This window comes from Amblyraja radiata, chromosome 37 (assembly GCF_010909765.2).
Source record: "Amblyraja radiata isolate CabotCenter1 chromosome 37, sAmbRad1.1.pri, whole genome shotgun sequence".
In the NCBI taxonomy this organism is placed as follows: Eukaryota; Metazoa; Chordata; class Chondrichthyes; order Rajiformes; family Rajidae; genus Amblyraja; species Amblyraja radiata.
Window position 1 is genome coordinate 17,552,765 of NC_045992.1, and position 20,849 is coordinate 17,573,613.

Below are 20,849 nucleotides of genomic sequence, written 5' to 3' on the forward strand. Positions count from 1 at the left end.
GTGGGTAAGTTGTTGGAGGGGATTGTTTGTGTTTGGATCGGCACGGACTGATTACAGATTAAGGGCAGCACGGTGGCGCGGCGGTAGAGTTGTTACCTCACAGCGCCGGAGACCGGGCTTTGATCCTGACTATGGGTGCTGTCTATACAGAATTTGTACCTTCTCCCCGTGACCATGTGGGTTTTCTCCGGGTGCTCTGGTTTCCCCCCACACTCCAAAGACAAGTTAATTGGCTCCGGTAAAACTGTAAATTGTCCCTGGTGTGTACGATATTGCTAGTATGCGGGGTGATCGCTGGTCGGCACGGACTCAGTGGGCCGAAGGGCCTGTTTCTGCACTGTATTTCTAAAAATCTACAAGTTAAAAAGAAAGTAAACAATGGCGAAGCAAAAAACTGCAGATGCTGGTTTACAAATAAAGACGCAAAGTGCTGGAGTAACTCAGAGGCTCAGGCGGCATCTCTGGGAGAACATGGAGAGGTGACGTTTTGGGTCTAGTCAGCATGGCTGTATGCATGGGCAATCATGTCTCAAATCTGATGGAGGTTTTTGAGGAGGTTCCATGAGGATTGATGAGGGCAGGGCAGTGGACAGGGGGTATATGGACAGATATGGACAGGTTCAGAGGGCTTTGGACCAATGCAGGCACATAGGACTAGCCCAGTATGCCAACTTGGTCAGCATGGGCTAAAGGGCCTGTTTTTGTGCTGTTCCATGACGACAGCTCTGAGGCTGGTTATCTGAAATTGTTTAAACTAATGCGCTACGGTGCTGAGACCATTGTGTGAATTGTGTTGATGTCCCATCTTCTCAGGCAACAGCAGAGACTCTGGCTGCGATACGACGGAAACAGAAGGGGAGGCACACAACAGGGTGCGAGGCAACATGGCCAGACCAGCGGACGCTCCACATAGCACGTCCCCCGCGGAACATCGAGAGAACATGTTGAAGGTTTTACCCGAGAGGATCCAGTGTGGGGTAGGTGACAAGCAGCAACCGGCCGCAACCAGCACACCGTTCCTGGGAGAGGGAGCACATAGAGGGGAGAGGGGAGGGGAGTGGGGGGGGGGGGGGGGCAGTTGTGCAGAGAGGAGGGGAGGGGAGATGAGGGCAGGGCAGGTGAGGGGAGGGAAGGAGAGGGGAGGGGAGAGGAGGCTGGGGGTGGGGAGGGATGGTGTGGGGGGGAGGGGTTGGAGGAGAGGCAGGGCATGTGAGCGGGGGGGTGGGAGTGGGGGAGGGGAGGAAGGGGGCATGGGGTGGGAGAGGAAGGGGGTGGGAACGGGGCAGTGGAGGGGTGTAATCCGGAGGTGGATGGGGGAGGAGGAGCGATGGATGCAGGGGGTGGGATAATGGGGAAGCATGGAGGTGAGGACTGAATGATGAGGAGGAGTATGAGCTGAGAGATGGGGGAGTAGAGGGGTGTGGGGGATGGGCGAGGAGGAGGGAGTGTAGTTTGAGGGCAAGGAAGAGTAGTGCGGGGTGCGGGGAGGTGCACTCAGGATGGGCACAAGGGGAGTACCGAATGAGGAGTGAGGAGAGGAGCTGTATGCTCTGTGATGCAAGTTTGCGTGTCGAATGAAATGGGCAGGGAGATGGCAGATGGAGTTTAATGCAAGAAAGAATGTCTAACGAAGTGTTTACAGAAAGGAAGGGTGAATAGCCAGGCTGACACAGCGTGCTGTCCACCAACTACAGATTGGTGACGGAAAGACAAGCAGGGAGAGAGAGAAAGACGGGTAGAGTAAGGAAGAAAAGAGTGGGAAGTTGCTCTTTATCAATTTATCAATATGTTTCTACATTTCTATATTTCTATTTATCCTTGGGATGGTGAGACTGTCATATGAGGAAAGATTGAAAAGACTAGGCTTGTATTCACTGGAGTTTAGAAGGATGAGGGGGAATCTTATTGAAACATATACATTTATAAAAGGACTGGACAAGCTAGATGCAGGAAAAATGTTCCCAATGTTGGGCGAGTCCAGAACCAGGGGCCACAGTCTTAGAACAAAAGGGGAGGTCATTTAAGGCTGAGGTGAGAAAAATACTTTTTCACACAGAGAGTTGTGAATTTGTGGAATTCCCTGCCACAGAGGGCAGTGGAGGCCAAATCACTGGATGGATTTAAGAGAGAGTTAGATAGAGCTCTAGGGGTTAGTGGAATCAAGGGATATAGGGAGAAGGCAGGCACGGGTTATTGATTGGGGACGATCAGCCTTGATCACAATGAATGGCGGTGCTGGCTCGAAGGGCCGAATGGCCTCCTCCTGCACCTATTTTCTATGTTTCTATGTTTCTATGAGGTGAACAAATAATTACACCTAAAAAAGACACAAATAAACTCAGCAGACCAGAGAGCATCTGTGGAGAACATGGATAGCTGATGTTTTGGGTCGGATCTCTTTCCGAAAGAAAGCTGACAGAGAGCAGAGAGTAGGATGGCGCAGCGGTAGAGTTGCTGCCTCACAGCGCCAGAGACCTGCTTTCGATCCTGACTTCGGCTGCTGTCTGTACGGAGTTTGTACGTTCTCCCTGTAGCCTGCGTGCGTTTTCTCAGGGAACACTGGTTTCCTTCTACGCTCCAAAGACGTACAGGTTTGTAGGCTGATTGGTTTGGTATAATTGTAAATTGTCCCTCGTGTGTGTAGGATAGTGTTAGTGTGCGGGGGTCGATGGTCGGCACGGACCGGGTGGGCCGAAGGGCCTGTTTCTGCGCTGTATCTCTAAACTAAACTAAAAAAATGGAAAGGAGTGGGAAGCATTGCTTAATCAATGAGAAGTCAACAAATATTTACAGCTAAGAAAGTGCCAGACAGCATCTTTGGAGAATATTTTGGGTCGGGTCTCTTCTTTAGACTGATTCTAAGGGGAGGAAAGAAAGCAGGAAGAGAGGAAGGCGGGACAAAGTGTGGCAGGTGAAAGGTTGAAACAGGTGAACGGGGTTTTGAAAGGCAGATGGGGACAAAGAACAGAGATGAAAAGAAAGACTACAATCGGTCTGACTCCGGAAAGGCAACTTGGTCAGTAGGGAGGAGTTGGGCCGAAGGGCCTGTGTCCATGCTGCACGATCCAATGACATTGTAATCATCTCCACCTCAGCTATGAGGAAGAGTGTGGGAGATAATTGGCGTGACCACAACTGCTGAATTTCCTCAATAATCTGCTTTAATTCCAGGTCCCGCAGCAGGTTTTTGTTATTCTAAAGGTCAAACTGGACAGCGAAGTAAGAAACGAAATGGACTTTGTGTTGGATACGACGGCGTCTGCACGGGTCCCCGCACTGTTTGTGAACGAGTACACCCTGTCTGCTGATGCTCCAGGTGGGTGTCAACCTCCAAGTGGCCAACATGAAATAGGAAGGGACTGCTAGTTTATACCAAAGAAAGTGCTGCAGTAACTCAGTGGGTCAGGCAGCATCTCTGGAGAAAAAGGATGGGTGATGTTTCAGGTCGGGACCCTTCCTCCCAGTTGCCAATTATTTTAACTCACCTTCCCATTCCTACACTGACCTTTCTGTCCTGGACCTCCTCCATTGCCAGAGTGAGGCAACACGCAAACTGGAGGAACAGCACCTCATATTCTGCTTACGAACCTAGTGGTATGAATATGGAATTCTCCAATTTGAAGTAACATACTAACTCTCCCCTGGCCCTTTTCCTCCACCCATGTCATTTAAACCAGTTCCACAGTTCATTACAATGTACCCCCCTTACGATCACACTCTCCCTGGACAACACTTAGCCTATCAGGAAACCTGAGGTCATCGGTAGACAAAAGTGCTGGAGAAACTCAGCGGGTGCAGCAGCATCCATGGAGCGAAGGAAATAGGCAACGTTTCGGGCCGAAATCCTGCAACAATCTGAAGAAGGGTCTTGGCCCGAAACGTTGCCTATTTCCTTTGCTCCTTAGATGCTGCTGCACCCGCTGAGTTTCTCCAGCACTTTTGTCTACCTTCGATTTTCCAGCATCTGCAGTTCCTTCTTAAACAACCTGAGGTCATCTTTTGCCAGCCTGTTTTGTCCTGGTCTTTTCTCGCCTCTAGTTCTTCTCCCCCCTCCCCCCTTACTTTAAATCTGAAGAAGGGTCCTGACCTGTTCATGTTCTTCAGAGATGCTGCCTGACCCGCTGAGTTACTCCAGAACTTTGTGTCTAACTCCAAACTGCCAGTGTGGTTTAAGTTCAGATTCACATTCAGTTTTATTTCTTGTTTTGAAGCCACTTATTTACACAATTCCTCCTTCGCCTCCAGTTCTATTATTACTGAGAGGAATATAGTTTAAACCTTTCTCCATTGATGTTGATCTCCACTGTGTAATGTTTAGCAGTATCAGCGTGTGTTCAACATTGGCTTACTTTCTTATACTTGTGCTGGCTGTTGTCAGTATCTGTTTACATAACCTCCTTGTCCTGATCACAGGCCTCCAGTCTGTAAAATGTCCTTCAACCACTTCCACCCACAAAGCCACAATTCTCTATTCTGTCGTTCACCATTTCAACTTCAAACTAGACCACATGTAATTCCAGAAAGTTGTGGATGTAGCCCAATTCTTGCTATTGAGGGAGTGCAGCGTAGGTTTACAAGGTTAATTCCCGGGATGGCGGGACTGTCATATGCTGAGAGAATGGAGCAGCTGGTCTTGTACACTCTGGAATTTAGGATGAGAGGATATCTTATTGAAACATATAAGATTATTAAGGGTTTGGACACGCTAGAGGCAGGAAACATGTTCCCAATGTTGGGGGAACCAGAACCAGGGGCCACAGTTTAAGAATAAGGGGTAAGCCATTTAAAACGGAGATGAGGAAACACTTTTTCTCACAGAGTTGTGTGTCTGTGGAATTCTCTGCCTCAGAGGGCGGTGGAGGCAGGTTCTCTGGATACTTTCAAGACAGAGCTTGATAGGGCTCTTAAAGATAGCGGAGTCAGGGGATATGGGGAGAAGGCAGGAACGGGGTACTGATTGTGGATGATCATCCATGATCACATTGAATGGCGGTGCTGGCTTGAAGGGCTGAATGGCCTACTCCTGCACCTATTGTCTATTGTCTATTATCCATCACACACCCCGACTCCCATCTACACTTCACCCTGCCTCGGGTAAGCAGCCATCATAATCTGGGACCACTCACACCCCAGTCATTCCCTCTTCTCACCAATCCCATCGGACAGAAGATGCAGAAGCGTGAAAGCACGTCGTGCCAGCTTCAGTCTCTCTCCAGAGATGTTTCAATGTAAGTGCAATGTACATCAAGTCATTGATGTGGATGTCAGTGTGCGGGAATTGCTGGTCGGCACGGACTCGGTGAGCTGAAGGGCCTGTTTCTGTGCTGTAAATTAAACTAAACTAAACCAAACCAAACTAAATTTAACTGGGGAGCACATAAACAAAACGTCACTGTCTTTTGATACACAAGCCAATACCATTAATGTATTGACACTTAAGGAACTTTAAAAGCTGGAATCTTAAGCAAAACACAAGCGCTGGTCAGGCAGCATCCGTGGTGATAATGGATAGGTGACGTTTTGGGTCGGAACCCATCAGACTGATTGTAGTGGGGGGGGGGTGGGAACAGGATAAGGACTAGTGTGATAGGTGGATACAGGTGGGGGGGAGGGTATATTTGGCAGATGGGTGGACAAAGGCCAGAGATGAAAAAGAGACAAAAGGGTGTGAAATAAGGGGAGAAGAGGAGTGAAATGTGCCGTTAGAGGGAGGGGTAGATGTGGAGATGGGGAGGAATTTCATTTAGCCAGTGAATCTGTGGAATTCATTGCCACAGACAGCTGTGGAGGCCAAGTCAATGAGTATTCTTAAGGCATTGAGATTGACAGGTTCTTGATTAGGAAAGGCATTATGGGGTGAAGGCAGGAGAATGGGGTTAGGAGGGAGAGATAGATCAGCCATGATTGAATGGCAGAGTAGGCTTGATTGGCTGAATGGCCTTATCTGCACCTATGTTTTATGTTCTTAAGATGGGTTAAGTGGGGCAGGATAGTGGGAGGAATCTGTGTGCCCCAGAGAAGGGGGTGCTATTACAAATAGAGAGGGGGAAGGGGTAATTAAAATAATGATTGCACGGGGAAATGGGTGATCAAAACAATGGACATTCCCCACCATTTTTTATGTGCCAAATTAATTTTCATCAATTATTTACAAAAATGAAGGTAGACACAAAATGCTGGAGTAACTCAGCGGGACAGGCAGCATCTCTGGAGAGAAGGAATGGGCGACGTTTCGGGTCGAGACCCTTCTTCAGACTGCTGTCAGGGGAGGGGGCTGGACAAAGATAGAATCTAGTAGGAGACAATAAGACTAGTGGAACTGGGAAAGGGAAGGGGATGGAGAGAGGGAAAGCAAGAGCTCTCTGAAGTTAGAGAAGTCAATGTTTATACCACTGTGGTGTAAACTGCCCAAGCGAAATATGAGGTGCTGTTCCTCCAGTTTGCGCCGGGCCTCACTCTGACAATGGAGGAGGCCCTGGACAGAAAGGTCAGATTTGGAATGGGAGTGGGAGTTGAAGTTCTGAGCCACCGGGAGATCAGGTAGGTTAAGACGGACTGAGTGGAGGTGATCACCGAGCCTGCGCTTGGTCTCGCCGATGTACAATACAAATGATATGTACAATACAAAACAATACAAACAAACTCACCACCATAATACAAACTGAAACAAATATTCTAAAATACTAAATAAATGATTCTACAACTGTATCCCCATCTTTATTAAGGATGTATTCCACCCCCCGCGGTGCCCAGCGGTCCCAGACATCCCCCAGGGGGCCCGTGGACAGCGCATAATCCCTCTCTAACACAACCCAGGCACCATTCTCGTGCATTAGTATTGGTGATGAGATCTTTCGGTGTGGAATTTGTAACTCCTCTTAATTTTGGACAGATATGCCTCCTGGATTGGTCACACTCACCGTCTACTCTGGAGACTTGAAAATATGTTCGGCGACTTTAACCTACCACACTGACATGGAGGAAATTGAGAACCTCTTGAACAATGTTATCAACCCCGTGGAATTCATGTGCCAGGTAAGGGGCATCGACATTTATGTAGCACGTCTGAACCAGCCTCTAAATGTGTCTGTGTTGGGAGGAACTGCAGACGCTGGTTTAAACTGAAGATTGACACAAAAAGCTGGAGTAACTCAGCAGGACAGGCAGCATCGCCGGAGAGAAGGAATGGGTTACGTTTTGGGTGGAGACCTTGTTCGGCTTCTAAATGTGTCTCAATGTACTCAAGGACCAAGCTCATCTTATTCAATGGTCCTTTTATTTGTCACAGTGAAATCCATAATTTTCAGCAGCAGAATAAGGCCATTTGGCCCATCGAGGTCACTCCGCCATTCTATCATGGGTGATCTATCTGCGGCACTCGCTGGGAGCTTCCTAATGCCAGGGAACTATCCAGCCGTTCCCTGGGTCACACTGGGGGGCTTCCGGTCATTTCACACTCCGGAGCTGCCTCTCACTGGGGGGCTCCCGATAACATCACCAACTGGCCTCAGTGATACGAATCATCATCGTAGAGTCACACAGCATGGAAACAGGGCCTTCAGCCCATCGAGTCCGTGCCGACCATTGATCGCCCAAACACTACCATACACACTAGGGACATGTTTTTACACCTTACTGAAGCCAATTAGTCTACAAACCTTCAAATGTGGGGGGAAACCGGAGCACCCAGAGGAAAAGCGCGTGGCCACAGGGAGAACGTGCAGACTCCGTACAGACCGCACCAGTGGCCAGGATCGAACCTGGGTTACTTGCGCTGTGAGGCAACAACTCTTCTGCTGTGCTAGAGTGTCACTCTCTAAGTTGCTTTAGCCCAGGGTAATCTCCATCTACTCTGAGCTGTACCTACCCTGGGAGTAGCACCCAAATGCTGAGCTATTTACTCTGGTTTAGAAATTCCTTCAGCAAGGTTATCCTCATTATTTAATTGTACACAAATGGTTCACGTGTCCCCATGTAACATGGGATTGTGTTTCTGTAGATAGTTCAGTGATAATCCTACTGTACATGACACACAAACATACCAAGTACAAGAGTGTACAACAGTAGACCACACTGAATCTGTCAACAAGAGTCGCCATGTTTTAGTTGCCATTCAGGGTGGCACAGCAGTTAGAGCTGCTGCCTCACAGCGCCAGAGTCCCGCCTTCCATCCTGACCTCGGCTGCTGTCTGTGCTGAGTTTATATATTCTCCCTGTGACCGTGTGGGTTTTCTCCAGGTGCTCCGGTTTCCTCCCACATCCGAAAGACGTGCAGGTTTGTAGGCTAATTGGCCCTCTGTGTTTGCCCATGGTGTGTAGGATGGGAAAGTGGGATAACATAGAACTAGTGTGAATGGGTGACCGATGGTCAGTGTGGACTTGTTGGGCTGAAGGGCCAGTTTCCATGCTGTATCTCTACATCTCTGAACTAAATTCCCATCATTCCCAGAACAAAAGTCCCAGGTGATGGTTTCCAGGTTGAATAGGATGCTCTGGAAGTTCAAGTGTTTTCCACTTCAGTCAAAGTGACTCTTTTTCAATGGAGACACAAGAACTGCAGAAGCTGGTTTACTGAAAAAGGCACAAAATGCTGGAGTAACTCAGCGGGTCAGGCAGCATCTCTGGAGAACGTGGATAGGTGATCTTTCAGGTCGGGACCCATATCATCTCCACTGATGCTGCCTGATCTGTTGAGTTACTCCAGCACTTTGTGTCTTTTTCTCTACTCTTGTACAACGTTGACAGGGAAATTAGTCAGCGTAGCTGTGGTGGGGTCCCATAAGCCAAAGTCTTACTCACTCTGCTTGCTCTGTAGCAATGCGATGCAAACAGGCCTCCCGGAACAAATTGTACACAGCCATAACCAACCTTCCTCACCCATCATCTTCCCAAGCTGACTGTTGCCCAACCCAATGCTCCCCACCCCTCCACTCCCTCCCCAGTTGACTGTTACTTGATATAAGGCTGGTTGCTGCCTTACAGCGCCAGAGAACCGGGTTCAATCCTGACTACAGTGCAAAATTTGTACGTTCTCTCTGTGACCTGCGTGGGTTTTCCCCAGGAGCTCCGGTTTCCTCCCACACTCCAAAGGCGTACAGTTTTGTATGTATAATTGTAACTTGTCCCTCAGATAGTGTTAGTGTGCGGGGATCACTGGTCGGTGCGGACTCGACAGGCCGAAGGGCCTGTTTCGGCTTTGGCACTATAAGACAACAACTCAACCGCTGTGCCACCATGCCGCTCAAACCCGACTCCCCGTCAGGGAATTGAACCTGGTTTCCCGGGTGATAGGTGGGGATTCTAACCACTATACTAATGAGTAGAGAGAGCCAGGATTTTGCCATAAATGCCATGTGCATTTTCATGCCTTTTTTGATGATTTCAGGAAGATAATGCCTTTTTCACGATCGAGTGCCTAAATCAGTCTTTTTTGCAGTTTTTACCGTAACTTACATGAGAATTTACACCACCGGGGCAAAACCCAGCTGTAAGTGGGTGTTAAGTGGTGATTGGAGAGGGGTGAGTGGGAAAGGGTCCAGTCTTTGCAGACTGGAGTCATGCTTTAAGTAGGTGGTGATTGGGGAGGAGTAGGTCTTTTCAAACTGGAGTCAAGCTGTGAGTAGGTGTGAAGTGTTGGTTGGGGTCACCAGGGTTAAGTTCCTTTTTGTCGAAACTGCACTAGAACTCGTTCAGGTCGTTGGTCAGCTGACGATTGTCCAAGGAGCGGAGGGTTTTCCTCTTGTGATTTCTTGCAAACCCTTCCACAGTGAAGATGAGTCATTTGCTGAGAACTTGCTCCTCAACGTCTCAGAGTACCTTTCCTCGGCAGCTCTGATTCCTCTTCTTAGCTTGTACTTGGCCTGCCTGTAGAGGTCTGCATCCCCGCTCCTGTAAGATCTACCCCTGCAAGCGTCAAAATAGCTAAAGTCAAGTCAACGCCTTGTAAAATACTGAACGATTTGGTGAGAGTGTACTGGAGGGATATATTCTCTACAGGCAACTGTGTGCTGTTTTGCAATGCATGTGAGAAAGCAGTGAATCGTGAGAAAAAATATTTCATCTCCATGCATGTACAGACAGCTAAACACAAGTTGGCGACAGAGAAACAGAAGGTAGGAAATACACAAGCTTGGCTCCTCACAACATTTATTGCTGGCTCCAATCGCAAATCTGAATTTTTGAGTGATCTGTGCAATGCATTCATTGATGCTGGAATTCCACTGTGGAAATTGGAAAACAAATCTCTCAGAGGTTTTTTACGGAAATACACAGAGGAACATATACCAAGCGAGTCATCATTACGGAAAAATTATGTTGACAGCAACTTCAACATTGTTGTGTAGAAAATTAGAGATGAAGTTGCATGCAACAAAATATGGATCTCAATAGACGAGATAACTGATGCTGTGGGGAGATATGTTGCTAATGTGGCCATTGGTACAATGGAGGCAGGTCAACCATCAAAGGAGTATTTCTTGACATTGGAAGTATTGGAGAAGTCAAAGATCTGAACTATTGCTCAGTTGTTTACATCTTCACTTGCTGTACCAAGTACTTAAAGTTCCTGGCGATGTAGGTGAAGACATACAAGGAATATGTGAGAGGGTGATTTTAGCTAACAAAGATCTTGAAGAAGTACAAAACATAGATAAAGTTCTCAAAGGTAGTTGTAATGCACAAGATATCGACATGAATATATAGTCAGTAGCTTGTTTTGGGTATGCACCAGTGACCTCAGCTGAGGTAGAAAGAAGTTTTTCACAACTGTAGCATATTCTGTCTGACAGATGGCATAGTTTAACACCAGATAATTTGAAAAAATGCTGGTAGTAATGTGCAACCAGGCAACTTTGGTTCTGTAAGTCACACACACGCATGCACAAACACAGTGCGCACATGGAAGGGGTCAGGCACACGCATCCACGGTCAAACACATGGACACGGTTGCACACACATGAAGATGGTCACGCGTACATGTGGACAGGATCAGATCGACATGTTCATGCACACGCACCATTACGATTACCCACACGCATGGACACGGTGTCATACATGCACGGACACACACACACAGACACACACACACATACACTCAGACAGACAGACACACACACACACACACACACACACACACTCACTCGGACAGACAGACACACACACACACACACTCAGACAGACAGACACACACACACACACACACACACACACACGGAGACACCCGCAGACCCACTTCCCCCACGGGACAAACAGCGACAGTGCGTCGGACATTTCCCCATCCAATTGGTTCTCGTGAATGAACAGTGTGTGTTCACCTCCTGTGGCCTTGGACCTGGCATATGCTAGGCTCTAGATTAACTTGTAAAAAGCTCATCACTAGACCTGCCGCGGAGAGAGGTCTTTGTCGTTCTGCTTTAGATTCAGGCTGTAGGTCGTCGTGACAAAGGAACTTGAGTGAGGCGTGTACCCCTCGGATCGGCTGCTTTGGTTAGATTGTTAGGGCGGTTTGTGGTCTGTTTGATGGTTCACCTCTGCGGTGTAACCACAGCGTACCTACACCAACCTAACCAAGACACCAGTGTCGAAAGCCAGTGCTTCATCTTCATGGCCGTTCAACTGTAGGGAGTGCAGTCACGCAAAAATCAATCACATGGCCGTACCAGCTCAAGTCATTTAATGTGGTTTGGTTTGTTATCACGTGTACCGAGGTACAGTGAAAAACTTTATTGTTGCAGAAAGACAATACATGATTACAATCGAGTCATCCGCAACATACATATATGTAGGATAAAGGGACTAACGTTCAGTGCAAGATAAAGTCCAATTGAAGATCATCAGAGGGTCTCCAATGAGGATTCTATCATCAAATCTCCAATTTGATTCTTAGTTTTATTTTAGTTTTGTTTAGAGATACAGCGCGGAAACAGGCCCTTCGGCCCAGCGAGTCAGTGCCGACCAGCAATCCTTGCACACTAATTCCATCCCGCACATACTAGGGGCTGTTTACAATTTTTACCGAAGCCAATTAACCTACATACATGTACGACCTTGGATGTTGCAGGAAACCAGAGATCCCAGAGAAAACCCACGCAGGTACAAACTCTATACAGACAAGCACCCGTAGTCAGGATCGAACCCGCGTCTCTGGCGCTGTAAGGCAGCAACTCTACTGCTACGCACCCGAGCCGCCCAGAAATTCTATCATCCTTTGCTGAGTGGTTTTGTGAGCTGCCTCCCCAGGTCACCAGCCACCCCATCACCTGATCTGTTTTAGCATTGATTTCCCATGTTTCAGGTTGCGTATGAACAGTGCCATGCACGTGCCACATAACTGTGTCCTTGCATCACCTCTCACTCCCTCCCTTCCCCACCCTAGTCCTCTTGCTAATTTCACTGTTTGTATCCCTTTGTTATCACCTCGTCCCCAGCCAACAATGGACCATTGTGGGCTCCACCCTTCCTTGGTCATCTGTTGCCGGCCCTGCTTTATGCTGGCCTTATCCTGCCTCCAGTTTCCCTCCCCCCTCACTTTCCCCCCGCCCTTGGTTTTCAGTCTGAAGAACGGTCTTGACCCAAAACATCACCCATCCTTTCTCTCCAGGGATGCTGCCTGACCCGCTGAGTTACTCCAGCATTTTGTGTCTAGCTTTGGTATAGACCTGTATCTGTTCCCCACATCTTCAGTAAAGCCACGACTTCCACACCTGGTTTAGTTTAGAGAAACTGCACAGAAACAGGCCCTTCGGCCCACCGAGTCCGTACCGTCCCTGCACACTAACACTATCCTACACACACTAGGGACAATTTACAATTTTACGGTAAATTAACCTGTATGCCTTTGGAATGTGACTAGTGGGTTGCCTCAGGGATCTGTGTTGAGTCCTTTGTTGTTTGTCATGTACATCGATGATCTGGATGAAGGTCTGGTAAATTGGATTAGTAAGTATGCAGATGATACCAAGATAGTATCATGTTGTGGATAATGAAGAGGATTTCCAAACTCTACAGAGTGATTTAGGCCATTTGGAAGAATGGGCTGAAAGATGGCAGATGGAGTTTAATGCTGATAAATGTGAGGTGCTACACCTTGGCAGGACAAATCAAAATAGGACGTACATGGTAAATGGTAGGGAATTGAAGAATGCAGTTGAACAGAGGGATCTGGGAATAACCGTGCATAGTTCCTTGAAGGTGGAATCTCATATAGACAGGGTGGTAAAGAAAGCTTTTGGTATGCTAGCCTTTATAAATCAGAGCATTGAGTATAGAAGCTGGGATGTAATGTTAAAATTGGCATTGGTGAGACCAAATCTGGAGTATGGTGCACAATTTTGGTCGCCCAATTATAGGAAGGATGTCAACAAAATAGAGAGAGTACAGAGGAGATTTACTAGAATGTTGCCTGGGTTTCAACAACTAAGTTACAGAGAAAGGTTGAATAAGCTAGGTCTTTATTCTCTGGAGCTCAGAAGGTTAAGGGGGGACTTGATAGAGGTCTTTAAAATGATGAGAGGAATAGACAGAGTTGATGTGGACAAGCTTTTCCCTTTGAGAATAGGGAATATTCAAACAAGAGGACATGACTTCAGAATTAAGGGACAGAAGTTTAGGGATAACATGAGGGGGAACTTCTTTACTCAGAGAGTGGTAGCGGTGTGGAATGAGCTTCCAGTGGAAGTGGTGGAGGCAGGTTCGTTGGTATCATTTAAAAATAAATTGGATAGGCATATGGATGAGAAGGGAATGGAGGGTTATGGTATGAGTGCAGGCAGGTGGGGCTAAGGGAAAATAATTGTTCGGCATGGACTTGTAGGGCCGAGATGGCCTGTTTCCGTGCTGTAATTGTTATATGGTTATATGGTTAATGTGGGAAAAACCCAGAGCTCCCGGGAAAAACCTAAGCAGCTCACAGGAAGAACGTACAAACTAGTTACAGACAGCACCCGTAGTCAGGATCGAACCTGGGTCTCTGGCGCTGTAAGGCAGCAGCTCTACCGCTGCGCCACCATACCGCCCACGGTCTTAACATATGATGAGCACTTGACGGCGCGAGGCCTATATTCACTGGAGTTTAGAAGGATGAGGGGAGCATCATTGAAACATATCAAATAGTGAAAGGCCTGGATAGAGTGGATGATGAAAGGATGTTTCCACTAGTGGGAGAGTCTAGGACCAGAGGTCATAGCCTCAGAATAAAATGATGTACCTATAGAAAGAAGATGAGGAGGAATTTCTTTAGTCAGAGGGTGGTGAATCTGTGGAATTCATTGCCACAGACGGCTGTGGAGGCCAAGTCAATGGATATTCTAACGGTGGAGATTGACAAATTCGTGCTTACTGAGGATGTCAGAGGTTATGAGGAGAAGGCAGGAGAATTGGGTTGAGAGGGAGAGGTAGATGAGCCATGATTGAATGGCGGAGCAGACTTGTTGGGCCGAATGACCTAATTCTGCTCCTAGAACTGACAAACTAATAATGTGCACCCTCTCCTGACTTTTCCCCATGTGGTGTTTGACAGATTCTTAGAGCAGTGTAGGGAATGGATGGACGCATGTGGATCACGTGCGGGCCGGCAGTTCACTCTCTGAAATTGGCTTTAGACAGCAGAGACACAAGGAACTGCAGGTGCTGGTTCACAAAACAAATGACACAGAATGCAGGAGTAACTCAGCGGGTCAGGTTGCACCTCTGGAGAACATGGATAGGTGATGTTTATGATCGGAACCCTACTTTAGACTCAAGAAGGATCCTGACCCAAAACCTCCCCTACTCATCCTCCAACGATGCTGCCTGACCCGCTGAGTTACTCCTGCACTCTGTGCCTGGCTTTGGACAATCCCCCCATTGAAAGGTCTTTCAAACTGTTTCTGCTTTTTCTTATGATCACATATATGTAATACAGTTGAGCAGCGCTGAACTACTATCTACCTCTTTGGTGACCCTCAAACTGCCCTTGATCGGACTTTGCTGGCTTTACCTTGCACTAAACGTTATTCCCTTATTATGTATCTGTACACAGTAAATGGCTCGATTGTAATCATGTCTTGCCTTTCTGCTGACTGGTGAGCATGCAACAAAAGCTTTTCACTGTACCTCGGTTCACGTGACAATAAACTAAACTGATTTCACACAAATATATTTAAATAATACAAAAAATTCCAATTGACCATAAAATAAATTAGAAAATGAATGTACTTAGAAATTTACAAAAGCAGTACTGGTGCAGCGGTAGAGTTGCTGCCTCACAGCGCCAGAGACCCGGGTTTAATCCTGACAATTGGTGCTGTTTGTACGGAGTTTGCACGTTCTCCCTGTGTCCGTGTATATTATCTCCAGGTGCTCTGATTTCCTCACCCACTCCAAAGACGTACAGGTTGTAAAATTGTAAATTGTCCCCAGTGTGTGTAGGAGAGTGCTAGTGTACAGGGTGATCACTTGTTGGTGCGGACCCAGTGGGCCGAAGGGCCTGTTTCCCTGTTGTATCTCTAAACTAAACTAATACTATTCATTAATATCATGATGAAAAGCATCTACAACACTTACCTATTATGTTAATTGGGGTCTGTGAGCTATTGAAGTAAGTGACACTGCGCCACATGTCTAGCCATGCTGGGTGCAAAGTCACTCTCTTGAAGGTTATTAAATGCTGGCAGATGTTAGCAAAAAATTACTGAGGGGCCAGAACTGTAGTGCATCCTGTCTGTCAGTTCATGGTGGTTATGACTTCCTCTGGTCTCACCGGTGACTCCAGAGATGGGGTAAGAATTCAGAGGGGCCAGCAAGGTGAAGATTAGTTTAGTTTGGAGATACAGCATGGAAACAGGCCCTTCAGCGCAACGAGTCCGCCCAACCAGCGATCATCCAGTACACTAGTTTAGTTTAGAGATACAGAGTGGAAACAGGCCCTTCAGCCCACCGAGTCCACACTGACCAGCGACCCCTGCACATTGACACTATCCTACACACACTAGGGGCAATTTACTTTTATAGCAAGCCAATTAACCTACAAACCTGTACGTCTTTGGAGTGTGGGAGGAAACTAAAGATCTTGGAGAAATCCCACGCCGGTCACGGGGAGAACGTACAAACTCCGTCCAAACAGCACCTGTAGTCGGGATTGAACCTGGGTCTCTGGCGCTGTGAGGCGGCAACTTTACTGCTGCACCACCGTGCCACCACAGGTTGGCATGGACTCGGTGGGTGAAAGGGCCCGTTACCAAGCTGTATTTCTAAAGCCTAAACTGTAAAACATTACACAACGGAAAGTTATTTTCTGCAACAAGGTGGATAACAAAAATGTTTGTGTCGATCTGGAAATTCATCCCAGCGTGACGTGCCTTGTACCCTGATGTGTGTAGGAAGGAACTGCAGATGCTGGTTTATACCAAAGATAGACACAAAATGCTGGAGTAACTCAGCGGGACAGACCGCATCTCTGGAGAGAAGGAACGGGTGGCGTATACATATATTTCGGGTCTCAACTCAAAACATACTCTCAATCTGAAGAAGGGTCTAGGCCCGAAACGTCACCTATTCCTTCTCTCCAGAGATGCTGCCTGTCCCGCTGAGTTACTCCAGCATTTTGTGTCTGTCTTCGGTTTGTACGCTGATGTAGTATCCACACTAGGTTCATGTATAATCCCTCTTCAGCCTTGCTGTGGTCTGATAAATTACTTGTCTCCATGCCAACCACAACGTACTGGAAGCGAGATGAAAATGCAGAAACACAGGGGCCAGTGTCAATGGAACGAGAAACAGAAAGTGGTTTAAGCCAAACATGCTTCAGTTGGAATGGTAACAAAAGAGTCAGTGGTGTAGGGGTGAGGGGCACAGTGATGCAGCAGGTAGTGCTGCTGCCTGACAGAGAGAGACCTTGAACCAGAGAGACTAGAGAGACATTCCTGCTCGGGTGCTGTCTGTGTGGAGTTTGCACATTCTCCCTGGATTTCCACAGGATCCCACATCCCGAAGGCGTGCGGGTTTGTAGGTTAATCGGCCCTCTGCAAATTGCCAATAGTGTGTGGTGAGTGGATGAGAAAGTGGGATAGCATTGAACCTGTGTGAAGGGCCTTGTTTCCATGCTGTAATTTTCAATCAATTCAAATTTGTACATTGTCACATGTACCGAGGTACAGTGAAAAGCTTTTTGTTGTGTGCTATCCAGTCAGTGGAAAGACTATATATGATTGCAATCGAGCCGTCCACAGTTTCAGGCCCGTGCGAAGCTTTTCAAAATGGGGGTGGCATGACAGCATTACAAAAATTTAAATGTGAAATAATGTGCGCGCTGCGTACATCACGAGCGCGAAGCGTGAAGTCCCTCGATGCCGGGGTCCAGGGCCCTGGAAGCTCAGGGGTTTTAGATGTTCTCTGTTGCATTCTGAGCCTTATTTTGGAGCATTTTTGCACCAAATTTATGACCGATATTTCAGAAATTAACAGGAATCTGAGAGGTAGCTTTTTCATACAGAGGGTGGTGGGTGTATGGAACGAGCTGCCAGAGGAGATAGTTAAGACTGGGACTATCCTAATGTTTAAGAGACATTTGGACACGTACATGGATAGGACAGGTTTAGATGGATATGGGCCAAACGCGTGTGAGCGGGACTAGTGTAGATGGGACATGTCGGTCCGTGTGGGCAAGTTGGGCTGAAAGGCCCGTTTCCACACTGCATCACTCTATGACTAAAACGTTAAGAAGAAAAATGCACGTAGATAAGTAGAGCAGATTTGAAAGAGGAGCGAAATGTAAAGGCAGAGAGAGGTTCATGGGTGGAAAGGAACATAGGAAAGGAGGGGGGAGAGTGGGCTTGGGCGAAGGAAAAATAGTCACAAAGTGCTGGATAACTCAGTGGGTCAGGCAGCATCTGTGGAGAACATGAATAGATGACGTTTCACAGTGTGCTGGAGTAACTCAGCGGGTCAGGCAGCATCTCTAGAACATGGGATAGGTGACATGTCACAGAGTGCTGGAATAACTCAGTGGGCCAAGCAGCATCTCTGGAGATTATATTTCGTGTCAAGACCCTTCTTCATTAATATTCATGACGTGACATGCAGACATTCCTGAATGTTACCCAAACCATCGTGAGCTACTTTGTTACGGTGCTTGCCCTCTCCCATAATGTCTCTGCTGCCTTGGGTGATGCAGGACAGGACACAAGCTTTGGGACATGGTATGAAGCTGTTGCAGTCTGTCCCTGCCTGAGGAGGCCAAGTCAACGGACATTTTTCAGGAGGAGATTGATAGATTCTTGATTGATACGGGTGTCAGATGTAATGGGGAGAAGGCAGGAGAATGGGTTTAAGAGGGAAAGATAGATAGAGTCATAGAGTGATACAGTGTGGAAACAGGCCCTTCGGCCCAGCATGTCCCATCTGCACTAGTCCCACCTGCCCACGTTTGATCCATATCCCTCCAAACCTGTCCTCAGAACTGCTGTAGGTTTGGGAGCAACAACAGCAGCAGGAGTTTAGCAAGAGATACGACTGATTGGCTCTAGCCCAAGTGGGAGGAGAGAAGTGAAAACAATTAAAGTACAGGTCAAGGGACAGGCAGACTTGACTCAGAACTGCTGTAGCTTTGGGAGCAACAACAGCAGCAGGAGTTTAGCAAGAGATATGACTGATTGGCTCTAGCCCAAGTGGGAGGAGAGAAGTGAAAACAGTTTCAGTGCTGGGAAAACAGTTGAAAACTGAGGAATTTGGTTTGTAAATTGGTAAATCAGGCAATTTATCAGTCAATTTAAGCAAGACTGCTCTTAGTGAGCAGCAGTGAGTGAGTGGCCTTGTGAGGGAAGTGCCCTGTGAGAAAAGTGTGAGTCTTTGGCTCGAGAGTCTTCGGCGAGGAGATGAAAGAAAGAGATGTCAGGCAAGCTGATTCAGTGCGATGCTTGCAGTATGTGGGAGGTCAAGGACATCGCCGGTGCCTCTGGCTGCTACAAATGCGAGAAGTGCATCCAGGTAGAGCTCCTGAAGGGCCGTGTTGGGGAACTGGAGAAGCAAGTGGATGACCTCCGGTTCGTCCGAGAAACGGAGTCGTTCCTCGACAAGTCCTACAGTACGATTGTTACACCTAAGGTACTGGAAGAGAGAAGGTGGGAGACTGTGAGAACGGGAGGGAAGCATGGAATGCCAACGTCCCCGGGTGTTGTACCTCTTGTGAACAGGTTCACCCACTTAGAAGCTGTCGGGACAGAAGAGGTGTTTACACTGGGCGGCGGACTGGCTTGTGATGCGAATAGGGCTGTTGAGCCAAAACCAAAAAGGCCTAAGGCAGGCAACGCCATTGTAGTGGGAGACTCCATTGTGAGAGGTACAGACAGGGGTTTCTGCGGCAACAGACGGGATGCGAGGATGGTGTGCTGCCTTCCTGGTGCCAGGATCCAGGATGTCATGGACAGAGTGCAGAAAATCCTCAAGGGCGAAGGTGAACATCCGGAAGTGGTAGTGCATGTCGGCACAAACGATGTCGGAAAGAAGGGGATGAATATTCTGCAGCGTGACTTTAGAGAGCTCGGAAAAATGCTGAAAAGCAGGACCTCCAGGATTGTTATCTCCGGTTTGCTTCCAGTTCCTCGTGCTGGCGAGAGCAGGAACAGGGAGATACGGGACCTGAACGTGTGGCTGAGGAACTGGTGCACGGGCAGGGATTTAGATTCTTAGATCACTTGGATCTGTTTTGGGGTAAGGGGGAACTGTACAAAAGGGACGGATTGCATCTTAACAGGTGTGGGACCAGCATTCTGGCAGGCAGGTTTGCCACTGCTACACAGGTGGTTTTAAACTGAATAAGGGGGGTGGGGTGTCGAATGGGCTAGTGGAGGATGGAGTTAAAGGGAAAGGGTTTCTTAAATGTGTGAGCGTAGAGACAGAGGGGTGTAAAATGAGGGTAGAAGCAATAGGTAGCAAGGTGAAAAGTAAAAGTGGCAGGCCGGAAAATCCAGGGCAAAAATCAAAAAGGGCCACTTTTCAACAAAATTGTATAAGGGGTAAGAGTGTTGTAAAAACAAGCCTGAAGGCTTTGTGTCTCAATGCAAGGAGCATTCGTAATAAGGTGGATGAGTTGAATGTGCAGATAGCTATTAATGACTATGATATAGTTGGGATCACGGAGACATGGCTCCAGGGTGACCAAGGCTGGGAGCTGAACATCCAGGGATATTCAATATTCAGGAGGGATAGAGAGAAAGGAAAAGGAGGTGGGGTAGCGTTGCTGATTAGAGAGGAGATTAACGCAATGGAAAGGAAGGACATTAGTTTGCAGGATGTGGAATCGGTATGGGTAGAGCTGCGAAACACTAAGGGGCAGAAAACGCTGGTGGGTGTTGTGTACAGGCCACCTAACAGTAGTAGTGAAGTTGGAGATGGTATCAAACAGGAAATTAGAAATGCGTGCGACAAAGGCAAAACCGTTATAATGGGTGACCTCAATCTACATATAGATTGGGTGAATCAAATTGGCAGGGGTGCTGAGGAAGAGGATTTTTTGGAATGTATGCGGGATAGTTATCTAAATCAACATGTAGAGGAACCAACGAGAGAGCAGGCTATTTTAGACTGGGTATTGAGCAATGAGGAAGGGTTAGTTAGCAGTCTTGTTGTACGTGCCCCCTTGGGCAAGAGTGACCATAATATGGTTGAGTTCTTCATTAGGATGGAGAGTGACATTGTTAATTCAGAAACAATGGTTCTGAACTTAAAGAAAGGTAACTTTGAGGGTATGAGACGTGAATTGGCCAAGATTGACTGGCAATTAATTCTAAAAGGGTTGACGGTGAATATGCAATGGAAGACATTTAAAGACTGCATGGATGAACTACAAAAATTGTTCATCCCAGTTTGGCAAAAGA

At 47.5% G+C, this 20,849-nt stretch overlaps 1 protein-coding gene across 3 annotated transcripts in view; it reads left to right on the top strand.

Moving 5' to 3' along the window:
- The window catches only part of pik3ap1 (phosphoinositide-3-kinase adaptor protein 1), a 148,259-nt gene that overhangs the window by 61,254 nt on the left and 66,156 nt on the right, over positions 1-20,849 (top strand). For all 3 annotated transcript variants that reach the window (XM_033012490.1, XM_033012491.1, XM_033012492.1), the window contains exons 3-5: positions 814-977; positions 3,172-3,316; positions 6,893-7,035. In XM_033012490.1, the coding sequence (XP_032868381.1) occupies positions 814-977; positions 3,172-3,316; positions 6,893-7,035 (452 nt within the window). The remainder of the gene's footprint in view (positions 1-813; positions 978-3,171; positions 3,317-6,892; positions 7,036-20,849) is intronic.